This window comes from Numenius arquata, unplaced genomic scaffold (genome assembly GCF_964106895.1).
Source record: "Numenius arquata unplaced genomic scaffold, bNumArq3.hap1.1 HAP1_SCAFFOLD_744, whole genome shotgun sequence".
Classification (NCBI taxonomy): Eukaryota; Metazoa; Chordata; class Aves; order Charadriiformes; family Scolopacidae; genus Numenius; species Numenius arquata.
This window is the reverse complement of record NW_027415243.1, coordinates 9,005-25,472: the sequence shown is the minus strand read 5'-3', so window position 1 is coordinate 25,472 and position 16,468 is coordinate 9,005. Positions and strand designations below refer to the sequence as shown.

Genomic DNA, 16,468 nt, shown 5'->3' with positions numbered 1-16,468 from the left:
TCCTGCTCCCCGCCCCTAACTGCTAGCTCAGGGGTCTGGGTACTCGGGGGACACCCTACTCCACTGCTAAAGACCGAGGCAAAGAAGGCATTCAGTACCTCAGCCTTCTCCTCATCCTTTGTCACTATGTTACCTTCCATATCCAGGAGAGAGTGGAGGTTCTCCCGAGTCCTCCTCTTGCTATTAATATATTTATAGAAATTCTTTTTATTGTTTTTAACATCCAGGGCCAGGTTAAGTTCTAGCTGAGCTTTGGCCTTTCTAATCTTTTCCCTGCATAACTTTACTACACCTTTGTAATCTTCCTGAGTCGCCTGTCCTTTTTTCCAAAGGACATAAACTTTCCTTTTTTCCCTGAGCTGTGACCTTAACTCTTTGTTCAGCCAGGCCGGTCTCTTCCCTCGACAGCTCGCTTTCCTGCGCACAGGGACAGCCTGCTCCTGTGCTTTTAGGACTTCTTCCTTGAAAAGTGTCCAGCCTTCCTGGACTCCTTTGCCCTTCAGGGCTGCCTCCCAAGGGACTCTGTCAAGCAGACTTTTGAAAAGACCAAAGTCTGCCCTCTGGAAGTCCATGATGGCAGTCCTGCTGGTTCCCCTTCTTGCTTCCCTGAGAATCAGAAACTCTATCATTTCATGATCACTGTACCCCAGACGGCCTCCAACTGTTACATCCCCCACAAGTTCCTCTCTGTTTGCAAACAGCAGATCAAGTAGCGCTCCTTCCCTAGTTGGCTCACTCACCAGCTGTGTCAGGAAGTTATCCCCAACACACTCCAGAAATCTCCTAGACTGTTCCCTCTCAGCTGTATGGAGTGCCCAGCTGATATCTGGTAGGTTGAAGTCACCCACCAGGACAAGTGCAAGTGATCTCGAGACACCTGCTAGCTGCTTATAGAACATTTCATCAACCTCTGCATCCTGGTTGGGTGGTCTGTAATAGACTCCCACCACAATATCAGCCTTGCTGGTCCTCCCCTTGATTCGTACCCACAGGCACTCAACTCTACTATTACCCTCATTTATCTCCACACATGCATATTCCTCCCTAACATACAGGGCCACTCCTCCTCCTCTCCTTCCTTGCCTGTCCCTTCTGAAGAGCTTGTAGCCATCCATTGCAGCACTCCAGTCATTCGATTCATCCCACCACATTTCCGTGATGGCAACTACATCATAGCTTTCATGCCGTACAATGGCTTCCAGCTCCTCCTGTTTGTTGCCCATACTACGTGCATTTGTGTAAATGCACTTTAGCTGGGCTAGTTTTCTTGCCATTTTTATGGGGGGGTGAGGCCCAACACCTCCCTGACCATGCTCAGACCCTTCTATGGTATCCAGCCTATCACTGTCCCTCATGTCATTACCACATGGGTTACCATCCTCCACCTCTGCTGAGGCAACAGGCCACAAGACCTTGCTAGCACTTTTACCCATCGGCACTGGTAATCTGCTCCCAGGCTCCTCCTTAGTAATCCTGCTTTCATCCCCATCCCCCTTCAACCCTAGTTTAAAGCCCTTTCTATGAGCCCTGCTAATTCTTGTCCTAATATTCCTCTTTCCCTTTGGGTAAGGCTTGCCCTACCAGTTGCCACCAGGTCTAATGTCCTATAGAACATCCCATGATGAAAGAAACCAAAGTTCTGACGGTGACACCAGCCTTGGAGCCAAGAGTTAATCTGCTGGCTCTTCCTGTTTATACCCTCATCAATCCCTGCAAGTAATGGGATGGAGGAGAACACAATTTGTGCTCCTGATCCCTTAACCAGCTGTCCAAGGGCCCTAAAGTCTTTCTTCAGGGCCCTTGGACTACTGTTAGCTACCTGATCCCTGCCTACTTGAAATACCAATAATGGATAGTAATCCGAGGGGCGGACCAGGGCAGGGAGATTTTTCTTTATATCCTTAATCCTGGCCCCAGGGAGGCAGCAGACTTCTCTGTGGGAAGGATCCGGTCTGCAAATGGGGCCTTCTGTTCCCCGCAAAAGAGAGTCACCCACCACAATTACCTTCCTCTTTTTTTTTGTTGCTGAAGTCCGAAGGCGTGGGGGTGGCTGGCTGACTCTGGGTAGTTCACTGTCTAAATCCTTGTCCCTATCCTCGTATGCCTGGCCCTCGACTTCCAAAGCACCGTACCTATTTTGTAGGTGCAACTGGGAAGGTGACAGGGGCTGGCAGGAGTTTTGCTTGCCCTTCCGAGGAGGGACCTGCCTCCATTCCTCATTGTCCCTTAGGTTCCTTTCTTCTGCCTGGTGACAAGCAGAAGGGAGATCATCCACATCCTGCAGAGCCTCTGCCCCACTCCTACGCCTCAGTGTACGGCTCCACCAATCTATTTCGCTTTCACTGTCTCTAATACTTCTAAGTCTATCCACCTCTTCCTTCAGTTCAACCACCTGCCTGAGTAGGTGGTTTATTTGATCACACTGCACACATGCGGTGTCTCTGGCTCCATTAGGAACACATGCCAGGCTGAGGCATTCACTGCAGCTGGAGACCTGCACAGACACGTGTTTTTGTGGGACCTCCGTCTGAGTTTCCACATTCTTCCTTGTGGGGCATTTTGCACGTGTTGGGGGCATGTTCTTGTCTAGAGCCACGAGGGGATCGACAACTGATGGCTGCTCCCACCCGCTGTGCGCTCGTGCGCTAATATATTTGCCCTTGCTCTCACGCGCACCCGGCACGCGCTCTGACTCTGCTGCGGCTAGCTGCCGCTGTCGCTGTCCGCGTGGTCTGGGCGAAGCTCGCTCTATGGCCGCTTTTAAGTTTGCCGCGGCTCGCCCGGCCCGCCCCCAGACACGTCAGCCTCTCGCTCCCTCTTGCGATTCCCGAGTCCTTTCGGGCCTCTCCGCCTTCCCTCGGCCTCTCCGTCTCCGGGAAGCCCCCTCTAGCTCGAGTTTAAAGCTGCAGCACTCACCGCTGCCGCTGTCCGCGTGGTCTGGGCGAAGCTCGCGCTATGGCCGCTTTTAAGTTTGCCGCGGCTCGCCCGGCCCGCCCCCAGACACGTCAGCCTCTCGCTCCCTCTCGCGATTCCCGAGTCCTTTCGGGCCTCTCCGCCTTCCCTCGGCCTCTCCGTCTCCGGGAAGCCCCCTCTAGCTCGAGTTTAAAGCTGCAGCACTCACCGCTGCCGCTGTTGCTGTCCGCGTGGTCTGCAAGCGAAGTCAGAAGCAAAGCTCAAAGTACCCTGAAGCATTAATGGGCCCCTGTGAGGGCCATTCCTGACAAAGCCTCCCCAGAGACTCGTTAGAGCAGATCACAGGAGGCCATGATAACAGGAAGGCAAAGGTGCTGTGCAGGCAGCTCAGATGCTGAAAAATCCCTGGCTTTGTTTGATGAAGCAGAATGGCCAAGCCCTGACCCCCAGGCCCTGGGAAGGCAGATCCTGACCCTCGTGTGTGGGTCAGGGCTCTTCCTGGGGATGTGGGGACTGCAATGCCAAAGACAGGACAATGGTACGACACCTCCCGGCCTCCCTGGGAGGGTTGCAAGGAGGCAACAATGCCCCATTGCCATGAGGATGATGTGTGCCTTCTTAGGCCTTTGTGGCTGGGCCATCAGCCATAGCCAAGGGGGCAAAGACCTGGGTTCTGCCAGGGCCTTTCAGCCCTGACAGCGCCCCTGGCCATCTGCACCTCAGGCTGTCCTACACTGTCCCATGCCTGCGCCTGTTCCCCTGCAGGCTGCAGACACCCAATGCGCTTTCCCACCTTTTTCTCACCCCAGTATGTCCGTATCTGTACTGGTGTCTCTCCATCCTCACCAGATGTTCCTTCAAACACAAAGCCATGGGCTGATCCATACTCCCTCTGAGGGACTTTTTGCACCACAGCACCACCCTCAGAATGACATTTCTTTATCCTTAGGTGCACTTTGGATGTCCAAAGCTGCAGTTTCTGGTGATTTTCCTTTGCCATCCTGTTTCCCACTGTCAAAAATGGTGCCGTCATCTTGGAAAGAAATGTTCCAACTGTCTTGAGCTACTGCTATCTTTCCCTCAGCCTCCACTTCACTGGGCTAAGTAGCCCAGGTCTCTCAGCCTCTCCACACATGGTCCCTAATCCCATCCTGGCAGATGTGACCATTCCTTCCGATTCTTCCAGAACATGGAGTCACCTCCCTGGGGCACACCGCTCCTGATGTGGCCATGTCCTGCTGAGTCAGGATGGACAATCACTCCCCTTGTCTGGGTGACTATGGTTCACCAATGTGCTCATGGCAATATTCTTGTTGAACACCACTGGCAGCTCTTCCCAACCCTGGAATGCCCAAACCCTTCTCCTTGAGAATGCTCCTCTATCAGCCATGGCTGAGCTTTCCTTGATGTACGGGCATTGTGGTTTTACCCTGGTAGACAGCTCAGTCCCCTACAGCCACCCACTCACTTATGACGTCATATGGTATGGAATATGCTCGTTTAGCTCAGCTGTCCCAGCAATGTCCCTTCTGAACTTCTCGTGTACCCCCTGCCTACTTTTTGCTGGGGCACCATCAGGAGCCCAAACGGCCTTGATGCTGTGCAAGCTCTGCTCAGCAGTAACTACACCATGGATGTGGTACCAGGTGGGTAACACATGGAGTGACTCCACACTGCCTGGGGTGCCTGAAACCACCACAGGGACCAGGGGAGGGCGCTGGGGCTGGTACGAGGCGATGGGGTCTGGAAGGAGGTTCTTGGGACAGTTTCTCCTGTCTGGCCATGCAGCAACAAGCCCGGCTGGATCTTTGGACTGAGGGACTCTTCTTGAAGGCTCCCATGAGCATGGGGATGGTCTACAGTTTCCCAAGTTCTCCTCTGTATGCTGCCTTTTCTGCTGGGGACCACAGAGGCTGTGAGCCCTGCAGAGGACCCAGGAGAGGTCTTGACCTTCCTGTGCTCACAGCTGGACCGTGGTCCTCCAGCTCAGCCCTGGCTGAGGAGCCTTGTCTAGGGGTGACTTTTGAGGTAAGGGCTGACACCCAGGGTGGGGAAGGTTGTCTGAGGGACATGTTCTGGGCACAAGGCCTGAAGGATGGCAGCAAAGTGATGTGGCTTCTGGGTCAATACTTCCTTCCATGCAAGCCCTGGTGGAGCACCAGCAGAGCAAGGACTCTGCCCCGTGAGCATGCTTTAGGGTACCCAAACTCTGGGTATTCTCTTGGAGTAGCTGAACACAGACATTTTTCTCTCCAAGGAGATTTCTAGCCGTGGTGGGCTCCTCTGATCTCTCCCCGTCCCTCCTCTGGTCTGGCCTGGTGGCACTGTGCTCCTCACAGGGCCCCATGCTGGCAATGATGCTCCACAGAGAAGTGGGCTGTGGGACCTTGGAGTGACTCCACACTGGCTGTGCTGGTCAGGGAGGGAAGCAGAATCAGCTGGAGGGGCCGCACTGCCACTGAGCCCCTTCCCAGGGGTCTACAGCTGTGGAATGGGCTCAGAGCATTTTTCATGACTCAGGATGTTTTCCCATGCGCACATTGACCCATCCATGGGCTTTTACTGAAGGAGACATGAATCACCCTCCAGTCTCCTTTTGGAGGGTCCCACCGGCCTCCCCTGGGATGGCAGAGCCCTTGTTTGCTTGTGGATACTGTTGTGGTTTGAGAAAACCCATAACAATTTATGGTCATTTAGACAATTATTCTCTCACCCAAAGACCCCTCCCCACCCGGAAAGAGGAACTGGGGAACACAAAGAAACATGAGGGTTGAAATAAATAGACTTCATAGGATAAGAGTAAATGATTAACAATACTAAAGAACCAGTATTAATCCCAATACTAATCTAAGATAGACAAGAATTATACTCAGCCCATTCCCTCAGCTCACTCCCAGCAGGGACAGCAAATGTTGGACACTGTCAGGGCTGTGGCTTCAGGGGAAAGGGAAGGGCTCAGGGGTCCAGAACCAGGACTCAGAACCGGGGCAAGGAGTTCTCTGGACCATCACCATCAAGGGAGGGAGAAACTACACAACAAACTTCTCTAATTTATATTGAATGTGACGTTCATGGTATGAAATAATCCTGTTGGCCAGCCTGGGCCCAGGCCTTGCTCCGCCTTGTCCCTGCACCTGGCAAGGCTCAAAAACACCAAGACCTTGAATCCCTCAGAGCCTGGCTGGCTATAAAGTAAATATTTTCATAAATTCAGACACTAGAGTCTTCTAAAAGTGCAATTTTCCCCAGCATTGTAAGACAAGTTAGTCCTGTGACAGCCAACCCAGGACAGATACTTAAAATTAGTGCTTTGCCTTTAGATGACTCCAGCTTGGATGGTCCCTTCTAGTGGGACGCCCAACCCCTGGTATATGGTGTCCCTGATGATGCCCTCGGCCCTTCTTGGGTTTCCCGTTTCCCCTCCAGAAAGCCAGGCAGTGGCCATTCAGCTCTGCTGCAGTGCACGACAGGCCAAAGCAGGAACTTCAGCATCCATTCACCACCTCCAGTGCCACCGGGCACCCACAGTGAGAGCTGGGTCAAGCCCTCACTCCCCAAAAAGTCTCCCAGTGCCCTCTCCCCGTGAACCCACTGAGAACCAAGCTCAGCAGCAGCCATGGCGAGTGCAGTTCCTGGAGCCTTCTCCTGCCTTCAGCAGGAAGAAGGGCCCAGGCTTCAGGAGCTGCCCTTGGGAGAGCTGCCCTTTGATTACAGCGATGCTCCTCAGGAAGCCAGCTCTGACACTGTGATGGCACATTTACCAAAGGCCTCTGTATTATTCAGCACAGTAGGATCATGCTTCTGGAGATGTGGAGTGAATACAGACATTCCTGTATGAACATGATCATCCCAGATGAAAAACAAATGAAGCACAAACCCTCCTGACAAAAGCTAAGAAGAGCCTTTGAGGAGAGATGGGCAGCTCTACTGCTGCTGGAGGGGAGCCCATTGAATGAGTTTCTTCAATGCTTCTTTGAGCTCCTGGTTCCTCATGCTGTAGATGAGGGGGTTCACTGCTGGAGGCACCACCGAACAGAGAACTGACACAACCAGATCCAGGGACAGGGAGGAGATGGAGGGGGGATTCAGGTAGGTAAAGAAGCCAGTGCTGATGAACAGGGAGACCATGGCCAGATGGGGGAGGCACGTGGAAAAGGCTTTGTGCCATCCCTGCTCAGAGGGGATCCTCAGCACAGCCCTGAAGATCTGCACATAGGACACCACGATGAACAGAAAACAACCAGAGCCTAGACAGGCACTGACCACAAGAAGCCCAACTTCCCTGAGGTAGGAGTGTGAGCAGGAGAGCTTGAGGATCTGGGGGATTTCACAGAAGAACTGGCCCAGGACATTGCCCTGGCAGAGGGGCAGTGAAAATGTATTGGCCGTGTGCAGGAGAGCGTAGAGAAACCCACTGCCCCAGGCAGCTGCTGCCATGTGGACACAAGCTCTGCTGCCCAGGAGGGTACCGTAGTGCAGGGCTTTGCAGATGGCAACGTAGCGGTCGTAGGACATGACGGTGAGAAGATAAAACTCTGCTGAGATCAAGAAGGCAAAGAAAAAGACCTGTGCAGCACATCCTGAGTAGGAGATGACCCTGGTGTCCCAGAAGGAATTGGCCATGGCTTTGGGGAGAGTGGTGGAGATGGAGCCCAGGTCAAGAACGGAGAGGTTGAGGAGGAAGAAGTACATGGGGGTGTGGAGGCGGTGGTCACAGGCTATGGCAGTGATGATGAGGCCGTTGCCCAGGAGGGCAGCCAGGTAGATGCCCAGGAAGAGCCAGAAGTGCAAGAGCTGCAGCTCCCGTGTGTCTGCAAATGCCAGGAGGAGGAACTCACTGATGGAGCTTCTATTGGACATTTGCTTCCCCTCAGCTTGGAGACCTGTTCATTGAAGTAAAGTCAGTGAGAAGACGGGACAGACTTCTCTCAAATAAAAGTATTTAATTTTTCTTAGAGACCCACTCAACTGCCTCTTTCCTTTTGGAATGACCTTTGGCAAGTCCTCTTTGTACACTCTGGTGGGTGCTGGCTGATGATGCATCAGAGAGCTGTGAGCTCTGCAGGATTGAGTCCTGCCCTACAGCAACAATCAAACAGGGGCTGCAGACACACTGCAGTACCCAGAGCCCCAGATATTTAGGGATTTGCAAGCTTTTCCTCCATGAACACACCTGCATGACAGGACATGCAGCATCAGTGTCTGAGCTGCACCTGAATCCTCACCCCCCACCACAGCCAAAAGAAGGGGAAGAACAAGGGCAGCAGGGCCAAGGAGGGAACATGCCAAAGTTCTCCTGCCAAGAGAGTCAGGACAGGGAGACACAGTCACACACTCCAGCATTTCTCCTCTTGGGTGGTTGGGCTGCTGGGAAGGCAACTCAGGACTACATCCCCGGGATATTCAGGGGCTGGGGTCTCTACTGTGTGGGAGAGGAGACCAGGGAGTTGCTCCAGGGAAGACATCTGCGCTGCAGGGGATGGCAGGGAAGTGCTGGAATCCCCCCTCCCGTCACCTTTCATGAAGCAGCTCCCTCTCACTGCCTGCCCACGTCTCTGCTGCCTGCACTGTCCCTGCCGGGGGCTGTTTCTCTGTCCCCAGGTCTCCCCCCTTTCAGTGCCCAGAGGCTCCATCCCAGCTGCTGAGGGCTCAGCTCTGCCCTGCAGACACCTCCTGCAGCAGGGAATGGCCCAGGGGCATCTCTGGGTCTGCACGGGCCAAGGAGCGGCTCGGAGAAAATCTAACCAGAACCGGGGTCTCATTGCCTTCTCCAGAAAGGAGACGTAAATTCCCATCTCCCACTGCCCATCCGGCCCACCAAGAGTGGAAAACTCAAAGCCCAGATTCCTCTTCTTTCAGGCAAATGCTGCCTTGAAATGCTTCTTCAAAATGACCCTCTTTAAATGTCCTGGGGGTGAGCTGGAGCTGTGAGCAAACCTGACCCACGCAGCATCCTCTCCACTGCAGAAGGACCCTTCTGTGCCCAGACTGGGATCACTCCTTCCCTCCACAGCTTCTCCCCACACTACAAGCCACTCATTGCCCCAGCACACAGTTCCCTGGGACACGGGGACCCTACTCTGAAGGACAGCCCTGGGCACCCCTGGCTGCACACCCACCTTCACAGCCCTGCAGCCATCCCGGGGAGAAGGCAGCCGACAAGTCCTCTCCCTTTGCTGGTGTGGTGGGGATGCCCCGATCTTGAGCACATCCTTCTCAACACCAAGGGATCCTTGACAGCCTTCCTGACAGAAAATTAGACATGGGCTATGCCGGCTCCAGGAAGGTTGCTCCAAGGAGCTTGCTCCAGGAAGCCTCTCTGCGTTATACTGCACCAGAGAGACACATCATGCCCTGTCCGTCTGCCCTGGCAGCAGGGAAGCCCCGCTCCACAAGTTCTCCTTCTCCTCTACACTAGAGCAACTGTGACAGTTGTACTTACGGATCCCACGGGCGGTGGGTTGTGCAGCTTCTGGAGATCCCTCCAGCAACTGCAGATTCAATGCCCTGCAGCCAGATACTTACCCTGTCAAAGGCTGTGAAGGTTTCTCCTGCAGTGAGCTCTCAGCTTTCGTCCATTCCTGAACGCTTTTAAGCTCTCCTGGTTTAACACGTTTCCCCTCGGTGCCTGCAGGCAGTGCCCTCAGCCCTGCTGCGCTTGGCAGAGGAGCTGCTCCTGGGCAGAGCTGTCTCTCTGCCAGCGCTGCCCCATGGCCAGGAGCTCCCTCCATCCCAGGAGCCCGGCCCAGCTCAGCAGCAGAGGAACAGCCCAAGGCAGCACTTTCTCTGCCCCCTCTGCTCTCCCTGGGGATGTCTCTGGGGCTCCAGGGGAATCTACTCTGAAACAGGCTGAAGTCATCCATAATATTCCCTCAGGAGATGAGAGAGATTCTAGGAGAGATGCTCATTTCCAGCAGCGTCATTTCTCCTGTCAGGAGAAGAGTTGGGCATGAGAACCCTGAGAATCACAAGAATCGCCTTTCCTTATCCTATCGTGAGGCAGCACACCAGGAGGGTGACAGGGCAGGATCTGATTTCTACAAGCTGGGAGGCTGTCTTCGGCTTAGTGTATGAGAGAGTCCTTTTTCATAACATTTGCAGATGACCTCACAAGGAAGAGAATAGACACTGCACTGCAGGTCAAGGTTGCCGTCCCGAGAGACCTAGACAGGCTAGAGGGATAGGCCAATAGGAACTTCAGGAGAGCCAATAGGTCCTGACCCATGAGGTGGACTAAGCCCATGCCATGACAGAGACCAGGGACTGCCCAGGTGGGCAGCAGCTCTGCGGGAAAGGCTCTGGTGGTCCTTGGGTTCTCTTGGGCAAAACATGAGCCATCAGCAAAGGCGGCCAACAGCTTCCTGGGTTGCAGGAGCAGGAGCACAGCCAGTCTGCTCAGCACTTGTTACACCATACCCAGAATACTTCCCTAGGTCTTGACACCACACCGTGCCAGAGAGAGCTTGAAAACGGGAGCCAGGTCACTGGAGGGACACCAAGGGTGAGAGAACTTGTACTGTGAGAAGAGGCTTAGAGGGCTGGGCTTGTTCAGCTTGGAGGAGAGGAGATCTTGGGGGGAACGTGGAGCAACATTGCACGGAAGGAAGACTGAGCCAGACTCGGATCCATTGTAGAAGATACAAGGACAAGAGGCAATGGGCTGAAACAAGAGTCCGTCAAGCCAGATAAGGAGGAACTTTTTCCAGCATGAGGATAGTTGAGCACTGGAAGCTGTTTCCCAGAGAGAGTCCAACAGCTCTGTCCCGGGAAGGAATCGAGACATCTTTGAACAAAGCCCTGACTCTTCAGGTCTGACCCTATTTTGAGTGGGAGGTTGGTCAAGACACCTCCTGAGTTCCCTTTGAGCCTGAATGATGCGATCCTCCTTTCCCTTTCATGTTTCCAAATTAGGGAGAGCTCTCAGGTTCTCCCTGACCCCAGAAGTGACTCACATCAGGTGCTGGGCTGCTGCACATGTGCCCCAACACCTAAGCTTTTTCACTGAGCTCACAATCTCTCCAGCCTTCTGCCATCCCCGCTCTTTTAACCCAGGACACTTCTCCCCGTCCCTTCAGCACACTGTCTGGTCTCTGCTCTCAGCTGGGTGAAGTCAGGGTGCTCCCTTGCACAGCTTTCCCTACAAAAGTCTTCTCCTTGTGCTGATACCACTTGTATCTCCTCATGCCGTGTACAGCTCCATCCTCCTCCTGCAGAGCTCCATTGGATGGGGAAGTTTTCCTGTTTCTTGCACACCCACTCACCTTCACAACTTTTTTGCATTGTATGCATATCAAATACTGCCTGAAGCAACTCAGCTTCAGAGTTGAAGAGACCTTAAAGATCCTCTTGTTCCACCCCCCCTGCCATGAGAAGGGACACCTCCCACTAGACCATGTTGCTCAAGTCCCATCCAGTTCAGTACCCTTTTCTTCTGCCCTGCGTGTCAGCATGTAAAACGGAACTAATGCAGCCAAAAAGCGTGTTTTGATTCTCTTCAGAGGCTGAAACACCACATGGGTCAGGAGACTGGCCAGGACACCTGGTGAGGACTCACACTTCTCCGCACTTAAATCTTAGGTGCTGTCAGGAATCTCCGGTGCCATGGCACACCCATTCCTCGTTTCAAGGAACCGGCCAAGTGTCTTGTCTACGTTCCTGTAACGCTGGCTTTGATGCCTGGCTGATGTGCAGACTCTGTACATGGATGCTGACACTTATTGAGGAACCTGCTCTGAAAAGATAAACAAGGTGGGCTGTTCGTTTTGGAAGGGTATTGGGATAGTGACAAGGAAGAAATTGGCTTGGGGGAAATGAAAAGGGATGCCAAAGATGTGCTCAGGGCTGTCTGAGGGTATGTGTAAAGCACTCCTGCACCTGATGTGAATGATTTCTGTGGTCAGGGAGAACCTGAGAGCTTTCCCTCACTTGAAAACATGAAGGAGGAGGAAGGACAGCCTTGTTCATGCTGGAAGGGTCTTTGGGAGGTGGCTCAGCCAACCTCTTCCTCAAAGCAGGGTCAGAGCAGGTTACTCAGGGCTTTATCCAAACACACCTTGGTTACTTTCCAGGACAGAGCTGGCACACGCTCCCTGGGAAAAAACTTCCAGTGCTTGACTATCCTCATGACTGAAAAGTTTCTCCCTTTCTCTAGCATCCTTCCAAGCCCAACCATCCAACTTGTTTTTTACACATCTACTTCAACACCGATGCTGACCGTAATGGCCAATCTTGGACACAAGGATTTTGTGGGGGAGGATGCTGAAAGCCTTGCTGACTTCCAGGTAAAAGATCACCACTGCTCTCCCTCAGTCCAGCAATCCACAGCTCTGTCTCCAACGGTAACGGCTCCAGCTCATCCTGTCTGTGCCCCTGGTTGAGGGCTTTGAGGTACGTCAGGGCTGAAGTACATACGCTTCATATGCTAAAGCACAGGGAAGCTCATCTTTTCCAGAGGAAAACTTGGAACGTGTCTAAGACCCTGTGTGTGCAAAGGCTTTGCATCAGAGCAGAGACTGACACGGACAAAAGATTGCTGAATGTCTTTCTAGCCCTGGGACCAGGAAGAGAGAATGAAATGTCTAAATTCACTCCATTGAAGACACATCCCACCCCCACTCCCCCAAGCTTGGAGAATTTAGATCCTTTGCTGTAGTCTTCCTTGTGTCCTGTCGGTGCTTCTTATGCCCAAATCTTTTCCTAATACAAGAAATACCTCTGGTGGAAAGTGGTGTCTGGTCAGAGATAGGAACATCATTGATGACTTCAGCCTGTTCCACAGTACGTTCCCCTGGAGCCCCAGGGACACCTCTGGGGAGCCCAGAGGAGGCAGAGAAAGAGCTGCCTTGGGCTGCTCCTCTGCTGCTGAGCTGGGCCGGGCTCCTGGGATGGAGGAAGCTCATGGCAACCAGGCAACACCATAGAGAGACAGCTCTGCCCAAAACACAGCTGGGCTGAGGGCACTGCCTGCAGGTTTCGAGGTTAGAGGAGCAAGGCAGAGAGGTTAAAGGCACTCTAGGAGTGGGAGGATGGCTGAGATCTCACCAGGGGAGAAATCTTTACAGACCTCTACATGGTAAGTCTACAGGGCTTAGGCTTGCAGTTTACTGAATTTGGTGTTCTTTGGGGGACATCCTAGAGCTGGTTCATCCCACAGCCTGTAGGATCTGGCAGGAGGAGTCTTGTCCTTTCTCTAGTGTAGAGAGGGAGGAACTGCTCTTGAGCTGGGCTTCCCTGCTGCACGTCCGTGGGAGAGGGAATGATGGATTCCTTGTCTTGGGAGTGACTGCAGGGGTACAAAGCTGGTTGTGCAGCCAGGGGTGCCCAGGGTTGTCCTTCCACAGAGTGTCCCTGCGCCTCTGGGGAATCACCCCCAGGTCATTTCCAAGGAAACTTTTCAAGAGGATGGTCAAAGTCAGGGTTACCTGAAAGGGAAGGAGCCTGTGCTTTGAGATTAGTCCTCATGGTTGGCTGGGTTTGAAGTGGGAGATGGGAATTTGTTTTTCCACTCTCGAGAAGGCATGGGGTCACCCCTCTCTTTAAGAGCTTTCTGAGCTGCTCCTTAGCCCCTGCACAGACAGAGATGCCCTGGAGCAGGTCCCTGCTGCCAGGAGGTGTTTGCAGGGCAGAGCTGAGCACACAGAGGGTGGGATGGGGCTCTTTTTCTGTGGGCGCTGAAAGGGAGGAGACTTGGGCACAGAGAAGCCATTCCCGGCAGAGACAGCTCCAGGCAGCAGAGACATCGTCAGAGAGGGAAAGGGCAGAGATCCCAGAAACATGGTGGGAGGGGGGATTCGGGGTCCATCTGCCACCTCCTGCGGTGCAAGCCCCTTCCCTGGAGCAACTCGCAGGTCTGCTCTCCCGCACAGTGTAGCCCCCACCCTCAGTGTCACAAACACTCGGCCATCAGTTTCCTCCCCAGCAGCTCGACCAACAAAGCGGGAGATGGGGATTCAGGTTCGGCTGAGACACCAGCACTGTGGGTCTTGCCGTGCAGATTCTTCCATGGAGGAAAAAAAACCCCAAATCTTCTCCCGAATGTTGGGGCTCAGCACTGCAATGTGCCAGGCTGGAGAAGACCTTTCAGGCCACCCCATTTTTAAGACATTTGACTCTTTCCCTGGGGTGCTCCTACTGGGCTGCACGCTGCCATCTAGAAGGTCACAACTGTCCCATGACACCTCTGTGTTTTCTATGTGCCCAACAGAGAAGACAGCACCGAGCTAAGGCCAAGGAGACGCTGCTGGAGGGCTCTATGTGGGCAGCTGCAAGGAGCCCTCTGTGTCCCCTCTGGCTGGGAGGGGAGAGCTGACATCCTCCTCAGGTATGATAAGATGGGAAAAGGGGTTTGGAGATCTGCGCTTGGAAACTGGATTCCTGTGTTGGGGCAACTGGAACAAAATACACAAAACAGTCCCCTCAGCTCTGCTCTACGTTTGGGTGAATTGGGAGTGACAATGCTGCAAAGCGTTTTGATATCAAAAGTGAATTTAATCTGAGATAACACCATCTTCCTCTTTAGCAATTGCTGTAGGGCAGGACTCAATCCTGCAGAGGCCACAGCAGAGCCCTCTGCTCCCAGTGGCACCCTCAGCCAGAACCAACCACAGCTCAGGCAAGGGACCTGCCAAAGGTCTTCCTGAAAGAGGAGAGGAAGTTTTAGAGTTTTCTATGAGAAACTGATTAGACTTTTCTCAGCTAAATCTATCTTATCTTACTGTGTTTTCTTCCTCAAACAGAGCGCCCATGCCCAGAAGAAGAAAATGTCCAACGGCAGCTCCATCACTAAATTTTTCCTCTTGAAGTTTGCAGACACACGGGAGCTGCAGCTCTTGCACTTCTGGCTCTTCCTGGGCATCTACCTGGCTGCCCTCCTGGGCAACGGCCTCATCATCACTGCCATAGCCTGTGACCACCGCCTCCACACCCCCATGTACTTCTTCCTCCTCAACCTCTCCGTTCTTGACCTGGGCTCCATCTCCACCACTCTCCCCAAAGCCATGGCCAATTCCCTGTGGGAAACCAGGGCCATCACCTACTGGGGCTGCGTGGCCCAGCTCTTTTTGTTTTTCTTTTTTGTGTCATCTGAGTATTACATTCTCACCATCATGGCCTATGACCGCTACGTTGCCATCTGCAAAGCCCTGCACTACGGTACCCTCCTGGGCAGCAGAGCTTGTGTCCACATGGCAGCAGCTGCCTGGGGCAGTGTTTTTCTCTATGCTCTGATACACACAGCCAATACATTTTCAATACCCCTCTGCCAGGGCAATGTCCTGGGCCAGTTCTTCTGTGAAATCCCCCAGATCCTCAAGCTCTCCTGCTCACACTCCTACCTCAGGGAAGTTGGGCTTCTTGTGGTCAGTGTCTGTATTGCATTTGGCTGTTTTGTTTTCATTGTGGTGTCCTATGTGCAGATCTTCAGGGCCGTGCTGAGGATCCCCTCTGAGCAGGGACGGCACAAAGCCTTTTCCACGTGCCTCCCCCATCTGGCCGTGGTCTCCCTGTTTCTCAGCACTGCCATGTTTGCATACTTGAAGCCCCACTTCATTTCCTCACCATCCCTAAATTTGGTGGTGACAGTTCTGTACTCATTGGTACCTCCAACTATGAACCCCTTCATCTACAGCATGAGGAACCAGGAGCTCAAGGATGCCCTATGGAAACTAGACAAATGGACGCTATTTCACCGACAATAACCTGCCTCTGCTTCTCTAAACATTTCCTAGAATTTATGTATGGCAACGAGCTTTTTTTTTCCTCTTGCACTAATCCTACTTATGGATAGTTTACTGGGTTTATACTACTTCTCTTGAGGTTTGATCCAGTTTTGTGTGACCCTTGCACAACACTTTGTCAAAAGTGACCGATGAGTCACCATAAGTGACCAATGGCAGCTCTTCAATAAAAGCGCTTCTCCCAGGTGCAGGCCTGGGGACAAGGCCCCTCCTCCAAAGGTGCTGCCAGTAATACATCCAAGGAATTGGTCTTTTGAAGAGTCTTTTCTCCTTGTGTTCTCTCTGTGTTAGGGGTTAAGCTCACTGTACTTTTGGGTTCCATTGGACCAAATGTTCTGGTTTTAAAGGCTTTCGTCTTGTGTCCAGTGGCAGTGGTGATGGTGCATGAGCTCCTGATTACCACCTCAGGCTGCTTCACATGTGTCAGGACTCAGAATACAACAGATTCTATGGCATTGCTTTTGGAGGGATAAGGAGAGCATAGGGACTCGCCACACGCCCTGAGGTGTGAGTGAATGGAGACACACAAGACGAAACATGCTCAGAGGTGAATTCTCCCCCCAAAAACCCACTAATTTGCGGTGTGAACAAACAAGGACTTCTGCTGTGCCCTGAAAGTCAGCAAGGACCCAGTGGGCATGGGAAAGGGAGACTGGAGAAATGCCGGAGCTGCCTGAGGAACCCCAGGGCCAGGACTGTCGTGCTGTCCAGGGGAGTGGGACTGATGGGAGCAGAGGAGCAGGCAAACTCAGTCAAGGTTGGGGATCATGTACAATATGAATTCAGGAGAGGCAGAGGGTGACCGGCCTGATTGCCTTGTT

The 16,468-nt window shown here is 53.1% G+C and overlaps 2 protein-coding genes across 2 annotated transcripts; one reads left to right on the top strand and one right to left on the bottom strand.

Annotated features, from left to right (window-relative positions):
- Positions 1 to 6,837: 6,837 nt before the first annotated feature.
- Positions 6,838 to 7,773, bottom strand: LOC141478533 (olfactory receptor 14J1-like). The gene has a single exon (XM_074167569.1). It carries the CDS (start codon positions 7,771 to 7,773, stop codon positions 6,838 to 6,840), a length of 936 nt encoding a protein of 311 aa, XP_074023670.1.
- A 6,884-nt stretch (positions 7,774 to 14,657) lies between these two features.
- Positions 14,658 to 15,608, top strand: LOC141478530 (olfactory receptor 14A16-like). Its single transcript, XM_074167566.1, has one exon. The coding sequence runs from the start codon at positions 14,673 to 14,675 to the stop codon at positions 15,606 to 15,608; it is 936 nt and encodes a 311-aa protein (XP_074023667.1). The 5' UTR covers positions 14,658 to 14,672.
- Positions 15,609 to 16,468: the final 860 nt, after the last annotated feature.